The sequence below is a fragment of the Chenopodium album genome, chromosome 13, assembly GCF_948465745.1.
Source record: "Chenopodium album chromosome 13, dcCheAlbu1.1, whole genome shotgun sequence".
Lineage (NCBI taxonomy): Eukaryota > Viridiplantae > Streptophyta > Magnoliopsida > Caryophyllales > Amaranthaceae > Chenopodium > Chenopodium album.
Genome location: NC_137846.1, coordinates 50,801,943 through 50,820,771, shown reverse-complemented (window position 1 = coordinate 50,820,771; position 18,829 = coordinate 50,801,943). Strand labels below are relative to the sequence as shown.

Below are 18,829 nucleotides of genomic sequence, written 5' to 3'. Positions count from 1 at the left end.
CCATCTAATAACCCCTGTAGTAACCCTTTACGTAACCCCTCCGACTTAGTAACCCCTGACCGGACCAAGTAACCCCACTTAAGTAACCCCTCCACTAACCTCCCAAGTAGCCCCTAGTAACCCCTTCAAGTAATCCCACTTAAGTAACCCAACTTAAGTAACCTATCTAGTAACCACTTAAGTAACCCCCGACCTACCCATCTAGTAACCCCTTAAGTAACCTCCGACCTAGTAACCCTTGACCTACCACCACCCCCAAAACGCCACTAGCCCCACCCCCAATACGCCATGCCACCACCACCACCATAAACCAAACCCACAAACAAACATAGATCCAACCGAACTCACAACTAAATCGTTAAAAAATAATAATTTTAAATCGAATAAATACCTTTAAAATTAACAATGGCTTCAAATTTCATTTCAAATATGGCTAAAAATGCCAAATTTGACCATGAAAATTCTAGATCTAGAGGTTTTATGGCCGAATTATGCCTTAAAAACCTTTAAATTGTTTTCCGACGACGGAGTAAGAGGAGCTCACGGAGTACGGCGACGGGTTGGTGGAGGACATGCATTCTTCCTTTGTAATTGCAGGTGGTTTGTTTTGCAAGTATGCTGCCCTTTTTTGAAGAAAGGGGGAGAGTGAAAGAGGAGATAACTTGGTGAAGGGGGTGATATGGGTGGCTAAATGGATAAGAAGAAATTAAAAGAGGAGAGAGAATGAGGAGATAGAGATGAAGAATTTAAAAAAAAATTATATTGTGACTGGCCGTACGGTGCGACTAGCCACATATGAAACTTTGTGTGTTTCAAGTTACTTCTCATGAGTTAAGATGATAGTGAATCTTGTGGTATAGATTCTCTTGCGTTTATTACAATTATTATTCTCTCCATTTCATTATAAAGGTTACAAATTTTAAAGATATACGGTATAAATATAAATGTTTCACATTAATTACATTGAACTTTATTTCATCTTAGGCTATATTGCCTATATGGCACATCTAATTTAATTAGTTTATTTTGATCTTTGTTTTTCTAGAGATGATCTAGACCCGGTTTAAACCATGTTATTAAGATATATTTAAGAAATATTATTTGATTTGGGAATATCTAGATTTATTAGGATATTATTTCCATAACTTATCTTTGGTAGCTAGCAATATGTGTTTGCGTAGGCTTAGAAAACTAAGCACAAGATTGTATTATAAATATTCACCTCTTGAAATTAATGAAGGCAAGTTAGAGTTTACAATTTCACATGGTATCAGAGCAAATACATTAAAACACCTTCATAAATCATGGCTGGCGGTGATGATTAACCACCACCACCACCTCCAAAAATCGAACCAAATTCTCCATATTACCTCGATTCTCAAGATCGGTCGGGGGATTTCATCACTCCTAACCGTTTAACGATAGATAATTATGATTCTTGGGCTGCCGACATTCAAACGGCGTTAGAAGCTCGAAGGAAATTTGAGTTTTTAGATGGTACGATCCTTACACTGTCACCTCCATGCACGAAGTTCGATTGGACGGCGATAAATGCAATGCTTGTATGTTTCATGGATTATGAATACAATTGACCCTAAATTAAAATATACCCTGACAAAATTTAGAGAAGCAAAATCCTTTTGGATCATCTTAAACAACGTTTTTCTCAAACAAACGGACCTCGCAATTAACAAGTGTGTGCTTCGATTGCAAAGTGTGAGCAAACTAAGTCAATGCCGGTTTCTGTGTACTATGGAAAATTGCATACTTTGTGGCAGGAATTGGATAGACACGAGCCTTTAATTTCTTGTTCCTGTTGTACCTCGTGTATAGCCGGGAAATTGAATGAAGAGAGACGAGCACAAGCAAGGTTGCATGATTTTTTAATGGGATTATTTCCTGAATTTTACTCTTCCTTGCGCACACAGATTCTTTCTCAAGATCTGCTTCTAAGCCTTGACAGAGCGTACCAATTGGTAACTCAAGAGGAGCACGTTCGATCATCAAAACAGGAAGTCGAGTCCACACCACCTGAGTCGATTGGATTCTCTATGCTTGCAAGGAATGATGTGGCAGCTGCTGCTTGGGGTCGAGGCAGGGGCTATGATAAGCCTTTATGTACTAAGTGCCGCAAGCCTGGTCATGAAACTTCAAATTGCTGGGCAGATATTGTGTGTGGCTATTGCAAGAAGAAAGGTCATCCCGAAACCCACTGTTATGAGCTTGTGGGAAGGCCGGATAACAGAAGGCAGGGGTAGGGTCGTGGACAGCCTCGTGCTAATGCAGCCACCAGTGGTAATGCGTCTTCCACAGCTAAATCTTCTACTGTTTCAGCTTTGGGGAAACTATTTACTCTCAAACAGTGGAAGGCTATTGCAGGAGTTGTTGGTAATGCTCAAATTCCGGAAAATAGATTGACCGGTAAGTTTGATGTTTCATCTTGGATTATTGATACCAGCGCGACTCATCATGTCACCACCGGTAAGTTTGATGTTTCATCTTGGATAATTCTTTGCTTGTTGATGCGAAAAATATCGAATGTCCCGTTGGGTTACCAAATGGTGAAAAAGTAACTGCTACTTTGGTGGGATCCGTTTCTTTATCGGATAAGATTACTCTCACTGGAGTACTTTATGTTCCGAATTTGAGTTGCAATTTACTTTCGGTTTCTCAACTTAATGATGATTTACAAACTATTGTCCAATTTGATTTTCATGTTTGTGCTATACAGGACCAAGCAAAGGAGTTGATTGGAACGGGAACTAGGAGAGATGGACTATACTATTTTAGCAAACCGAAAGTGTCAAATGTTGAAGCTACATCAAAATTGGAGTTGTGGCATCGTCGACTCGAACATCCTTCTGAAAAAGTAGTTAAGTGAATTCCTCATGTTAATGGTAGCAAAGAACATTTAGATACGGGTTGTGAAGTATGTATGCATGCTAAAAATCCGAGAGACAAATTTCCTTTAAGTAATAATAAAGCATCTCGAATATTTGAGAAAATTCATTGTGATTTGTGGGGTCCATATCGACATGTTTCGTCGTGTGGGGCTCGTTATTTTTTAACAATTGTTGATGATTTTTCAAGAGCTGTTTGGGTTTATTTGTTGGTTGATAAGTTAGAAGTTTTTCAAATGTTTATGACGTTTGTTGCGATGGTTGAAAGACGATTCTCTCAAAAAATAAAAGTGGTTCAAAGTGATAATGGAACCGAGTTTAATTGTTTGCTTGACTTGTTTAGAGCTACCGAAATCTTGTTTCAAACTTCTTGTGTGGGAACTCCTTAACAAAATGGACGAGTAAAGAGGAAACATAAGCATATCTTGAATGTTAGTCGGGCTTTGCGGTTTCAAGCAAAATTACCTATCTATTTTTGGGGGGAATGTGTCCTCACTACAGCTCATTTAATTAATCGTACCCCAACTCCCCTTTTACAAAATAAAACCCCGTTTGAAATCCTCTTTGATAAACCTCCTGCATTTGATGCTATTCGAACTTTTGGGTGTCTATGTATTGCACATAATCAGAAAACCAAGGGGAAAAGTTTGCTAGTCGCAGTCGTAAGTGTGCATTCATGGGATATGCGTTTGGTAAAAAGGGGTGGAGGTTGTTTGATTTGAATACAAAGGAATTTTTTGTTTCAAGATATGTAAAATTTGTTAAGGATATTTTTCTGTTTGGATCCTCTGAGGATGTCAACATTCCCATAGATGAGTTCGATGCACCTATTATTCATGAGGATTTTGCTGAATTATCAATTGAGGAAGAGCCTGCTTTTAGTGACACAATGGGTAGCCAACAAGTCCAACCCCATGACGAAGCAAGTCCAGACGCAGGCCTAGAAGCTGAACCGGCCTCACCAGCGTCCACTGGGCCCATATTGCAGCAACCCATTCATTCTTCTACTGAGCTCACTGGGTCGCCGTTGCCTGTTGGGCCTACCAGCCTTCGGCTTAGCTCGTCTTCTGCTCAGACCGCTGGATTTCCAGCGCCAGCTGGGTCGTCTCTTCATCCCACTCATGCTACAGTCACGGATCCATTAAATACATCAGAAAATAATGATGAACAATTGGGTCGAGGCTTTCGACAAAAATTTCCCAATGTTTTGCACCGTGATTTTGTGACACATACAGTTTTTGCTTTTAGTCCACTCTCTTCCTCTTCCGATCTCTCCTCAGGTACTCCTTATTCTTTAGCACACTACATAAATTGTGACAATTTTTCTGTCAATTATCAAAAATTTCTTGCAGCTATTATCAAGGGTAAAGACCCAAAGTCATTCAAAGAAGTAATGAAATATGACGGATGGAGTAAATCTATGAAGGAAAAATTCCGTGCTCTAGAGGACAACGGTACATGGACTTTGGAACATCTTCCTCCCGAGAAACGTGCTCTTGGTAATCAATGGGTCTATAAGACCAAATATTTGTCCAATGGTGATATTGAGCGTCTAAAATCAAGATTAGTAGTGTTCGGTAATCATCAAGAAGCTGGAATTGACTATGCCGAAACTTTTGCTCCGGTTGCAAAAATGACTACCGTTCGTGCTTTCCTCGCAATATCAGCCTGCAAAAATTGGGAAATCCATCAAATGGACGTTCACAATGCTTTTCTCCATGGTGACCTAAATGAAGAGGTCTATATGAAGTTGCCCCCGGGGTTCAAAAGCTCGGATCCTTCTTTGGTGTGTAGGTTGTGCAAGTCACTATATGGCTTGAAACAAGCTCAGGTGTTGGTTTGCGAAATTGGTGTTGGCCTTGAAAGGGTATGGTTTTCTACAAGCTTACTCTGATTATTCTTTATTCACATATACTAATGGCAAAACTCAAATAAATGTCTTAGTTTATGTGGATGATCTTATTATTTCTGGGAATGATTCCGCTGCACTTAAGGCCTTCAAGGCATATCTTAGTGATCATTTTAAAATGAAAGATCTTGGCCCTCTAAAATAGTTTTTGGGCATTGAGGTGGCTCGTAGTTCGTCTGGATTATTTTTGTGCCAGCGAAAGTATGCTCTGGATATTATCTCTGAAATAGGTCTATTGAGAGCAAAGCCTAATGGGTTTCCCATGGAACAAAATCATAGGCTTGCACATGCTAGTGGCGAATTGTTGACAAATCCCGAAGCATATCGTTGTCTTGTGGGACGGCTTATATACCTTGCGGTTACTCGACCGGACCTAGCTTACTCAGTTCACATTCTATCACAGTTCATGCAGGAGCCTCGCATTGAACATTGGGAAGCTGCTTTGAGGGTTGTTCGTTATCTAAAAGGAACTCTGGGACAAGGCATATTGTTGCGTTCAGATAGTGAGCTCACACTTTAGGGATGGTGTGACTCGAATTGGGCGGCGTGTCCCCTCACTTGATGCTCGTTGACAGGATGGCTAGTGTTCCTAGGCAAATCTCCGATTTCTTGGAACACTAAAAAGCAACTTACAGTCTTACATCTTGTTCAGAGGCAGAATATAGGTCCATGGCAGCAGTCACTTGTGAATTAAAGTGGCTAAAGGGTTTGTTGTTGAGTTTGGGTGTTCAACATCCTAAAGCAATTAAATTGTTCTGTGATAGTCAGTCAGCGTTGCATATTGCACGGAACCCTGTGTTTCATGAGCGTACGAACACATAGAGGTAGGTTGATTGTCACTTTGTACGTGATGCAATTAATGACGGCTTGATTTCACCGTCACATGTGTCTACTTCGGCTCAATTGGCGGATATATTCACAAAAGCTCTTGGAAAGGCTCAGTTTAACTATCTTCTTTCCAAGTTGGGCATTTTCGAACCTCATACACCAACTTGAGGGGGGGTATTAAGATATATTTAGGAAATATTATTTGATTTGGGAATATCTAGATTTATTAGGATATTATTTCCATAACTTATCTTTGATAGCTAGCAGTATGCGTTTGCGTAGGCTTAGGAAACTAAGCACAAAATTGTATTATTGTAACACCCTAAAAATTCCTTTCTTTTAAAATACATGTTTAAAACTTTAATTAGGAATATCTAAGACATTACCGCCACCGTGAAAACGGCTAAGGCAACTATCAAAGACACACAGCGGAAGACTAATTTCAAACCCTTTCAAAACAAGTCAACTTAAAAAGTAAATCAACGAAAGTAAAGTCAAATCAAAGTCAAACGAAGTAAAATAAAATCAACCTACAACTTGGAACCATTTTAGGCCCTTATTAAAACCAAACCAAATTCAAACCTTTTCGTTAGTCACGCATAATAACATTATCATAAATAATTAAAGCGATAAGCACATCATAAACTTATGGAAACTAGCATGATACGCTCTTCACTCATGCCCATTCATGAATATGCTTCAACACCTGAAAAGCTTATCTCTACCTATTTCCACTACTCTCCATTATAAATGAGTCATCATAGGGCCAAGATAAAGACAAGGCCAACAAACACACAAAACACACAATCAGCAAAGCTGAGTACATAAGCGTAATTAACACACTAACATACAATTTCCTATCAACACACTACTTACCTTGTTGCACCTGTTTTTCAAGCATACCACATTCAATAAAAATTCTCACTAGACACTAAATAATTTATTTAGCATTGATTACGCATCGAACGGGTTTCCCCCTAGCCTCCCCCAATAAATTGAGGTTACTGACACGGGAGCTAACCGTGCCAGCACCAAAAACCACACATAGGTGGCGGAATTCGTACGCATAATAATAATAATAAAAGGAATATACAGCGTCCTATACTCCATTAGAAGTTATGGTTAAATATAAAACCCCATAACTCCCCCCATATGTTCATACTCAAGGTATATACGTTCCAAGAGTTTTGGTGCGTAATCTCTTTCACTTTACGTTATTTACCGATTATTAAACTTGGTGATGACTCTCAAACCATATCATTCAATAAACAATAATTATTCAAACAATCAAATATATCAATTTAATTCTTGAATAATTAGTGACCACGTAATATTTAATGTTGAACCCTTTTTAATTCTACCTCGGTGCCAATGACACCTTAAACGCATAAAGCGCCACAAATCCTATCCCTCGGTGTTAAAAACACCTTAAGTGCACTAAGGCACCAACATACAATTTATTCCTCGTGTACATAGACACTTATATAGCTCCTTCCTCATGCTTAAAGCATCAATAAAAATTATAGGAACCATAATAAAATTCCTTTTCAATATTCCAACCCAAATTAAACATTTAGTTTAATCAAACATGCTCTCTATCGTGCCATAAATAAATATGTGGTTCATAAATAATATTCCAAGCTATTACTTTCCATTCAATAACCCATCACAAATAAATCATGCTTCATAATCCAATCACCAATAACATCCAAATCATAATTTCCAATCCAAACCTAGCATGATACTACTTGTAATCAATCAAACACATTTAGCATGCTATTACATCAACACAATTATGCTAAGTACGCGAACGTACCTTGAATACGATCTTAATATCGCCACAATTAATAGAAATCACTCACTTCAAAGTCTCCTACAATTTAAAATCATAAAAGAATATTAAAACCCACTCTACACAAATTTCCAGCAATATATACTATTATAAAACCCCTCATAATTTATTTAAAATAAGCTGAAATTATATTTAAAACATTATAAATAAATCTCAATTAATGGGTAATTAAAATTCCTTAAAAAAAACTTGATTTCTAATGCTTTACCAAAAATTCCAGCACTTTATTTTAATTAAATCTTGCTGTAATTTGGTCTTAAAACACTTTAATCAAAGGTTTCGCCATTATATATCATAATCCTTCAATAATTTATAAATCAAGAACCTAGGGTTTCAAAAATTGGGGCTTTTTAATTAAAAACATAATCTGAAAATTAATTAATATAATACTTTTAATCAAACATCAAAATCAAATCACAAAACCCATAATTAATATTTAGATCTAGGATTAAATTGATTTTTTTAAAACAAAATTAATATTTTTTTTTTCGAAAAAAAGAGAGTGAAGAAGAAGATGGCAGCCACCACGCCGGCTGCCGGCGCCGGTGGCCGCCTGCTGCCGGCAGCTGGTGCTGCTGCCGGTGGCTGGCAGTGGTGGTGGGGGTGGCCGAAAAAAAAAGAAGAGGAAGGGGAGAAAGGAAAAAGAGAAAAAAGAAAAATAAGGAAAAGGAGAGAGAAGTTTACCTTGGGTTTTTTTCCACTCTGAGCAAAGTTTGATTTGCCTCATATGTGGGATATTTATACCCCTTCTCTAAAACCCTTCTCCCTAAACTTTCCCTTTTTAATTTTCCTAATCCCATCCCTGATAAAACTTTACTAAAATAAACTTTCCTAAATTAAACCCCAACTTAATTAAAATAATTAATTAATAAACTTTCCTTTTATAAAATATTTCCAACTTATTAAAATAAATAAATAAAATACTTTAAATAAAACATTTAAATTCAATTAAATACTTCTCAAAATACTTATTTTAAATAAAATACGTATAAAAATACGAGGTATTACAGTCTACCCTCCTTAAAAGAAGTTTCGTCCCGAAACTTGGGGAATGAAATTCGAAATTTTTCCTTAATTAGTATAATATTGCTGTACTTTTTGTCATACCTTTACCCTTTTTGCGTCTCATTGAGAACACAAGAACTCAAAATATTCGATAAAATTGCGCAAAAGCACAAAAATAACTGAAAATATAGGAAAAAGCGCGAAATTCTACCGCATTCTACCCCCCTAAAAGAAAACAAGTTACGTCCCCGTAACTCAACATACCTGAAACAACTCAGGGTATTTCTTTTTCATTTCATCTTCTGCCTCCCAAATGGCTTCCTCATACTCTTGATTAGACCATAACACTTTCACAATCTTAACATTCTTATTGCGTGTACTATGCACTTTTCTGTCAAGAATTTTGACAGGTCTTTCTTCATAGGTCAAACTTTGGTCTAGCTCTATGGTTTCAGGTTGTAGTACATGGGATTTATCAGGTATATACCTCCTTAATTGTGACACGTGAAATACATCGTGTACTTTGCTTAGCTCCATGGGTAAGGCTAACCTATAAGCTACTTTGCCTATTCTTTGCAGTATCTCATATGGACCAATGTACTTTGGGATCAGTTTCCCTTTCTTTCCAAATCGCATTACTCCTTTCATTGGTGATACTTTTAATAACACCTTATTACCAACATCAAACTCCTCTTCTCTACGTTTTAAATCTGCGTAGCTCTTTTGGCGATCTTGAGCTGCTTGAATTTCCTTTACTTTCTTCACTGTATCCTCGATCATTTGAGGCCCTAGAATCATTGTTTCGCTTATATCGTTCCAACAAATTGGACTACGACACTTTCTCCCATATAATGCCTCAAATGGAGCCATTCCTATGCTCGCATGATAACTATTATTGTAAGAAAATTCAATCAAATCCAAACTATCCTCCCATCCTCCTTGGAAGTCTATAACGCAAGCTCGCAACATGTCCTCCAAGGTTTGAATGGTTCTCTCAGTTTGCCCATCTGTGGTAGGGTGAAACGCTGTACTCATCTTAAGTGTCGTACCAAAGTTTTCCTGTACGCTTCTCCAAAATTTTGAGAGAAACCGGGAATCTCTATCAGACATGATATCCTTTGGAATTCCATGTAGCCTCACAACATTCTTAATGTAAGCCTTTGCAAGTTGCTCCATCTTCCAAGTCTCCTTCATTAGTATAGACACCGCAGATTTTGTTAGTCTGTCCACCACTACCCAAATGGTATCATTTCCACTCTTTGATTTTGGAAGGCAAGTCACAAAATCCATCGAAATGCAATCCCACTTCCATCTAGGAATTTCCAATGGTTGCACCGTTCCCTATGGCCTCTTGTGTTCTATTTTCACTTTTTGGCAAGTCAGACACTTTGCTACGAATTCCGCAACTTCATTCTTCATTCTAGGCCACCAATATACCCTTTTCAAGTCTTTATATAGCTTATCCCCTCCTGGGTGTACTGAATAGGGCGTATTGTGCCCCTCTTCCATTAGCTTTCTCTTCACCTCCTCACACTTTTGAGGTACGCACCATCGACCCTTATACCTCAAACTTCCATCTTCATGAATTTTGAAATCTGTAGCTTTGCCTTGTTTTATTTTCTCTCGAATCCTATCCAATTTCACATCTCCTGCTTGGTTTTCCCTTATCTCGTCGAATATGGTTGGTTGGATAGTCAGATTTGCAAGAATGCCAGCTGGTACTCCCCATTCTATTACTTCTAAATTCATTTTCCTCATTTCCCTACATAACTCATCAGCCACTATCAAGGTATATAATCCGTGACTGGTCTTACGACTTAGAGCATCTGCAACTACATTTGCTTTCCCTTCGTGGTATTGTATGTCCAGGTCATAATCCGTCGTATATTCCAACCATCTCCTCTGTCGAGAGTTCAAATCCTTTTGAGTGAAAATGTATTTTAAGCTCTTATGGTCTGTATAAATTCTACATTTCACTCCATACAAGTAATGACGCCAGATCTTTAGTGCAAAGATAATCGCAGCAAGTTCTAAATCATGGGTCGGGTAATTCACTTCATGAGTCTTTAACTGCCTTGATGCGTATGCAATTACCTACCCATTTTGCATAAGCACACACCCCAGACCATTCTTTGACGCATCGCTATACACATCATAGATACCACTATCGTCTGGCAGGGTAAGCACTGGTGCTGTAACCAACTTCTGCTTCAAGAGTTGGAATGTTTCTTCACACTTATCGTCCCACTCAAACTTCTTGTCTTTCTTCATTAATGTAGTCATAGGTTTAGCAATCTTCGAGAAATCTTTCACAAAACGCCTATAATATCCTGCTAGACCTAAGAAACTCCGAACGTCAGACACTGTTTTGGGCGTAGGCCAACCCTTTACAGCTTCAATCTTGGCTGGGTCTACTTCCACGCCATCCTTAGACACGAAATGACCTAAGAATGCTACCTTTTCCAACCAAAATTCACACTTAGAGAACTTTGCATAAAGATTGTTTTCTCTCAGTGTTTGCAGAATTGCTCTCAGGTGTTCCACATGCTCCTCCTTGTTCTTAGAATAAACCAATATGTCATCTATGAATACCACAACGAACTTATCCATAAATTGATCAAACACCCTGTTCATCAAATCCATAAAGATTGCCGGAGCATTGGTCAATCCAAATGGCATCACCGTAAACTCATAGTGTCCGTATCTCGTCCTAAAAGCAGTTTTAGGGATGTCTTCATCTGAAATCCTCAATTGATGATATCCAGACCTCAAGTCAATCTTAGAAAACACGGTTGCGCCTTTCAATTGATCAAATAAATCATCAATCCTTGGAAGTGGATACTTGTTCTTTATTGTCACCTTATTCAGTTCCCTGTAATCGATACATAACCTCATGCTTCCGTCTTTCTTTTTAACAAACGGAACTGGTGCTCCCCAAGGGGATGCACTCGGCCTGATGTACCCTTTGTCCAACAAATCCTGCAATTGCTCCTTTAACTCACTCATTTCTGTCGGTGCCATCCGATATGGTGCCTTGGATATTGGTGTTGTTCCTGGGACTAAGTCTATAGTGAAATCGATTGCCCTCTTAGGCGGCATCCCAGGGATCTCGTCCGGAAATACATCCAGAAATTCATTTACTACTTCTATATTTTCTGGCTTAACTGCCTCCTCATAATCCATGTTCCTCACACTACAAAAGTATATTGGATGCCCCTTTCTCATGTACTTTGCCAACTTCAATACAGAAATCAATCTAGGGCATTTGACTTTGCCATGCATCCAATAAGTCACTGCCTCATTCCCACTTGTGGTCATTTTTATTTTCTGCGATCGACAACCTATTCTACATTGTACTTGCTCAACCAATCCATTCCTAGGATGACATCAAAATCCTTTAACCCAAACTCAATTAGATCCGACTGAAACACTTTCCCTTCGATCTCTAAAGGTACATGCTTAAAGGTTTTGATACAGTTCACTACCTCACCCGTTGGAATGGTTATTGGTAAATCTACTGCTTCTAATGTTTTCAAACGGTCTTTAAGTTTCGAAGCAATTCTTTTTGAAATGAAAGAAAAAGTTGCACCAGAATCAAATAAAACTTTAACAGGAATAGAGTGGATAGAAAAAGTACCAGTGATGACATCTTTTGTGGAATCCGCCTCATGCCTACTCAACACATTCAATTTTCCTACAGCTCCACTTTTTTGCTAATTGTTCCCATTGCTGCTGTTATTATTATTCCTTGCTCCGTTCTGCTGCACTCCCTTATTCCCATTGAAGCTGTTGTTGTTTCCCTGAAAGTTCCTTTGGGTCCCTCCAGAATTATTGCTTGGTTTACTCCCATTAGAACCCTTAGAGAAACACTCATACTCTCGATGCCCAAGCTTGTTACAAGCACGACAAACAACCAAGTTTCCCTCACAATCTTTTCCAGGATGGTTATTCTTGCATCTCCTGCAAAAATAACGCCTCTTATTTCTGTTATTCCCTTGGTTATTATTTCTAACCCCTCCATTGAAGTTACGTCCTCCTTGACGATTGTTACCTTGGGAATTGTTGTTGTTGTGGAAGTTGTTGTTGTTGTGGTAGTACTTCTGCTTTTTGAAGCTATTCTGGTTACCTTGTTGGTTTCCAGAGTTTTGTCCCATCTCTTTTCTCTTCTCTTTCACTTCCACATCTGCCAGTTCCTTCTTTTTCTTCAACTCCAAAGCATACAAGTACGCAGCTCTGCCATATACTTCATCCAAGGTTTCAAACACTTGACCACATAACTTCAGCTGCAAATCAGTAGTCAACTCACTCTCAAACTTCCTAGCCTTTGCTTTCTCCGTAGAAACCGACTCTTCAGCAAACCGGGACAGCTCTATAAACTTCGTATAGTATTCAGTCACTGACATGCCCTCCATGTTGAGGTTCGAGAACTCCTCAGCCTTTTGCTTCTGTAAGAAGCTAGGGTAAAACTTGTCTCTCATCTTTTCTTGGAACTTAATCCAATTGAATCCAGGCAGCGCTCTAATAGTTATTTCATTTTGTTGCCACCAACAGCTTCACCTCTCAAGTAATAGGTAGCACAGCCTACCTTAGAATTTTCTAGACACCCAACTGCCCCAAACAGTTTCTCAAATTCTCTTAACTAATTTTCCAGTATGGTAGGGTCAGGCTCTCCTTGATAGGTTGGTGGTTTGCTTTGAGCTACCTTCTTAAAAGGTTCTCCTTGAGCATCCCCATTGGTGGATGAATTCCTTGCCAACTACTGAGCTACAACTGCTAATTGCCTAACAACCTCATTCAACTCACTCCCGGAATTACTTCCCCCTGCCATTTTGCTTCTCCTGAATTAAGAACAAAGGTCTATATTAGAGAATGGCTATGGTCAACTCTTAAGACATACACTCATCTATCACTTAACACCCTTTGAAACATTCACAATAAAATTTGAAGCTAACAAATTGGAATAGCAAAAGCTAAAAATTCCTAAATTTGTAGCTTTGTCAATCAATTATTGATTGCTAACCAACCATACACTTAATAAAGCATCACATAGATAAAGAAAAATAATTCTCATAGATTCCCATGGCCGAGAAATAATTTTATTGGAATTAATTTGCTTGGAATTTTGGCTATTGGAATAGTGATGTGAAATGGTCGGTTTTGGAAAATAAATGAATTTCTTCATTAGTCATATAAAATTTTCGACAAAGAAATAAATAAGATTTTATTATTTAAAATAAACTGGAATTACTAAAATAATATTGAGTTCTAGAAACTTATGTACTACATAAGCTCACTAACTCAATGTGGTCATGCCACTTATTAATTTAAAACTAAAATGATAATAGCTGGAATAAAAACTGGAAATTCATGACGAGGAAAACTATAAAAATCTAATCCTTTCGGACGTCGTCTCTCTTGTCGGCCGACTGCTTGTAGCTACCAGGGTTGAACTCCGAATCATCTTCCTCCTCCATTGGCTCAGGTAATTCTGGTTCAGGTTCCACCTGTACGAACTCTCCCTATTCCTCCTCATCAGAAGAAATTTCTATAATAACTGGAGTTGGAGGTGGATATGGATTAGAAATTTCCATGAGTGAATTATCTTCCTGTTGTTGTTCCTCATTTTCCGCTTGATTTCCCCCTGAAGAATGAGAAGGAGAAGAAGAACTTTCTGATTGATGACTAGGAGAAGGTGGATTTTGTCCCACTGGGTTTTCGAAATAATAATCATGGTATGGAAGGTGAAGTTGTCGGCAATGGGCCTTCTCGACTCTAACAAGGTAGGAAATTAAAAATCTGTAATCCGGGTACCATTGTCCATAATAGTCCCTGTATTTGTAGTAGTTTGGGATGTCCCCTGGTAAATAGAAATCAGAAAATTTGGATTTGACAGCATAATAAGGGGGCTCATCCGGCAAGCAACGGACAATCATAGCTGAAATACGATCAGGGCTATCAAAAACTCTATCCTTTAAAACATTGCTCCTATAGGAACAGTAAAAGCGAATCTTTTGAACGTAATCATAGGGATGTTCATTAGGTTTCTTAGTGAGGGTGCCTAGTTCGGTGTATCTGCTAGGAAGATTCGGCATCCTGTAAGGAAAAGACTTAGAAAAGAATTCCCTTTTCCTAAAGAAAACAAAATAATACAGTTCTTGCATGAAATAGGTTCAATGTTCAATCAAACAATTTTCTTATTTCTAACCACATAAATACATGCTCACAAGTAGTCCATAACCATGATTAAACATCACAACCTAAATATTAATGCATACAAGAACATGATTATTTCTAACTTATATGCCCAATTTCTTTCCTACCCAATAAACATGCTTTTTAAAAGCTATTAACACATAATACTTACCTTAATCCTTGCTTTCCTGCAAAATGAACAAACTAAAAATATTTTTGGCACCTTTTTAATTAAATTTTTCGAAATTAAATAAGAAAGAAGGCAAAGTTTGAACCTCCCTAAAAAAATTTCGAACCTTCCCTCTAAAAGAAATTTTCGGACCATAAAATAAAAAAAATTTCGACCCCTTTTTTTAAAAAAAAAAAAAATCGAACCAAATAAAAAAAAATTTGGTTTTAAATTAAATCAATAAATATTTAATCTTCCAAAAATAAAATAATCAGATAAAATAAAATAAAAAATAAAATAGAAATTAATTCTCTAAAAATTTTACCAATAAATAAGTATTTGGCCAAGATTAAATTTAAAACACGTTTTTGGCTTTAGTGGTAATAAAATCTCAACCAAAGCTCCCAGATACCACTTTGTAACACCCTAGAAATTCCTTTCTTTTAAAATACCTGTTTAAAACTTTAATTAGGAATATCTAAGACATTACCGCTACCGTGATAACGGCTAAGGCAACTATCAAAGACACACAGCGGAAGACTAATTTCAAACCCTTTCAAAACAAGTCAACTTAAAAAGTAAATCAACGAAAGTAAAGTCAAATCAAAGTCAAACGAAGTAAAATAAAATCAACCTACAACTTGGAACCATTTTAGTCCCTTATTAAAACCAAACCACATTCAAACCTTTTCGTTAGTCACGCATAATAACATTATCATAAATAATTAAAGCGATAAGCACATCATAAACTTATGGAAACTAGCATATACGCTCTTCACTCATGCCCATTCATGAATATGCTTCAACACCTGAAAAGCTTATCTCTACCTATTTCCACTACTCTCCATTATAAATGGGTCATCATAGGGCCAAGATAAAGACAAGGCCAACAAACACACAAAACACACAATCAGCAAAGCTGAGTACATAAGCGTAATTAACACACTTACATACAATTTCCTATCAACACACTACTTACCTTGTTGCACCTGTTTTTCAAGCATACCACATTCAATAAAAATTCTCACTAGACACTAAATAATTTATTTAGCATTGATTACGCATCGAACGGGTTTCCCCCTAGCCTCCCCCAATAAATTGAGGTTACTGACACGGGAGCTAACCGTGCCAGCATCAAAAACCACACATAGGTGGCGGAATTCCTACGCATAATAATAATAATAATAATAATAATAATAATAATAATAATAATAATAAAAGGAATATACAGCGTCCTGTACTCCATTAGAAGTTATGGTTAAATATAAAACCCCATAACTCCCCCCATATGTTCATACTCAAGGTATATACGTTCCAAGAGTTTTGGTGCGTAATCTCTTTCACTTTACGTTATTTACCGATTATTAAACTTGGTGATGACTCTCAAACCATATCATTCAATCAACAATAATTATTCAAACAATCAAATATATCAATTTAATTCTTGAATAATTAGTGACCACATAATGTTTAATGTTGAACCCTTTTTAATTCTACCTCGGTGCCAATGACACCTTAAACGCATAAAGCGACACAAATCCTATCCCTCGGTGTTAAAAACACCTTAAGTGCACTAAGGCACCAACATACAATTTATTCCTCGTGTACATAGACACTTATATAGCTCCTTCCTCATGCTTAAAGCATCAATAAAAATTATATGAACCATAATAAAATTCCTTTTCAATATTCCAACCCAAATTAAACATTTAGTTTAATCAAACATGCTCTCTATCGTGCCATAAATAAATATGTGGTTCATAAATAATATTCCAAGCTATTACTTTCCATTCAATAACCCATCACAAATAAATCATGCTTCATAATCCAATCACCAATAACATCCAAATCATAATTTCCAATCCAAACATAGCATGATACTACTTGTAATCAATCAAACACATTTAGCATGCTATTACATCAACACAATTATGCTAAGTACGCGAACGTACCTTGAATACGATCTTAATATCGCCACAATTAATAGAAATCACTCACTTCAAAGTCTCCTACAATTTAAAATCATAAAAGAATATTAAAACCCACTCTACACAAATTTCCAGCAATATATACTATTATAAAACCCCTCATAATTTATTTAAAATAAGCTGAAATTATATTTAAAACATTATAATTAAATCTCAATTAATGGGTAATTAAAATTCCTTAAAAAAACTTGATTTCTAATGCTTTACCAAAAATTCCAGCACTTTATTTTAATTAAATCTTGCTGTAATTTGGTCTTAAAACACTTTAATCAAAGGTTTACACCATTATATATCATAATCCTTCAATAATTTATAAATCAAGAACCTAGGGTTTCAAAAATTGGGGCTTTTTAATTAAAACATAATCTGAAAATTAATTAATATAATACTTTTAATCAAACATCAAAATCAAATCACAAAACCCATAATTAATATTTAGATCTAGGATTAAATTGATTTTTTTAAAACAAAATTAATATTTTTTTTTCGAAAAAAAGAGAGAGAAGAAGAAGATGGCAGCCACCACGCCGGCTGCCGGCGCCGGTGGCCGCCTGCTGCTGGCGACTGGTGCTGCTGGCGGCGGCAGCCACCTGCTGCCGGTGGCTGGCAGTGGTGGTGGGGGTGGCCGAAAAAAAAAAGAAGAGGAAGGGGAGAAAGGAAAAAGAAAAAAAAAGAAAAATAAGGAAAAGGAGAGAGAAGTTTACCTTGGGTTTTCTCCACTCTGGGCAAAGTTTGATTTGCCTCATATGTGGAATATTTATACCCCTTCTCTAAAACCCTTCTCCCTAAACTTTCCCTTTTTAATTTTCCTAATCCCATCCCTAATAAAACTTTACTAAAATAAATTTTCCTAAATTAAACCCCAACTTAATTAAAATAATTAATTAAATAAACTTTCCTTTTATAAAATATTTCCAACTTATTAAAATAAATAAATAAAATACTTTAAATAAAACATTTAAATTCAATTAAATACTTCTCAAAATACTTATTTTAAATAAAATACGTATAAAAATACGAGGTATTACAATTATAAATATTCACCTCTTGATATTAATGAAGGCAAGTCAGAGTTTACAATTTCACACATGTCAGGGTTAAAAAAATATAATAATAAAAAAAAAAAAAAAAAAAAAAAAAAAAAAAAAAACCCTACTTGGTGTTACTGGGCAGAGATTTAGGCCAAAAATGCTTGCTCATAAGTCCATAACCCGCAAAATTGGATCAGCTAAAGTATTTTAATATGGAGTACATTTTTAAGAAGAAAATTTAGTGAAATTTTCCATTTAATTTGATGAATTTTACTCAAAATACTTAAATAAAAATCTCAAAATGAATTAATTGAATATAGTGTCTCAAAATAAAGGAGTGTAAAAATAATACTATATAGTTTTGACCCTGTGCAATGCACGGATTTATAAAGTATGATATAATAAGTTAATTGAAATTAAATGACTTATGTAACACTTTAGAAAAAAAATAAATAAAAATTAAAAATTAAAAAAAAAAATTAAATTTATTAATGTTCCTTTAAAAAAAATTTTTTTTTTTTTTAATAGAGCATTTTGGAGGGAAAGTTTTTCACAAAATCATGCCAAGTGTCCCCTCCAATGATTACTTTAGTATATAGAATAGATGGATATATAGATATTGTAGCAAAGTATATATTTCAAAAAAAAATATAGTTCGTAGCAAAGTATACGGTTTCCATAATGTGCGGGTTTAGTACCTTGTGTCCGGTACGAGTATGGCGACAAATTCAAATACCCATGCTTCATAGGCTACACCACAGTGCTTTACTAGGTTACGAATAGCAACAGGTCGATTTATTTGGGTTAACCTTGAGTTGAAACGGTTTCTTGTTATAAACGATTTGGGTTAAAATGGTCACATGTTGTAAATAGTTCGTTACTTCATGTGTAACAATTTATGGGTTGAAATTATTATCGGATACGGGTAGAGTTGTCAATTCGGGTATTCAAGTCA

The 18,829-nt window shown here is 36.4% G+C and overlaps 1 protein-coding gene across 1 annotated transcript; it reads left to right on the top strand.

The window, feature by feature from the left end:
• The first annotated feature begins 1,733 nt into the window (after positions 1-1,733).
• Positions 1,734-2,881, top strand: LOC145575674 (uncharacterized). Its single transcript, XM_081633496.1, has 3 exons — positions 1,734-2,214; positions 2,335-2,561; positions 2,732-2,881. Exons 1-3 carry the CDS (start codon positions 1,734-1,736, stop codon positions 2,879-2,881), a joined length of 858 nt encoding a protein of 285 aa, XP_081489622.1.
• The last annotated feature ends 15,948 nt before the right edge of the window (positions 2,882-18,829 follow it).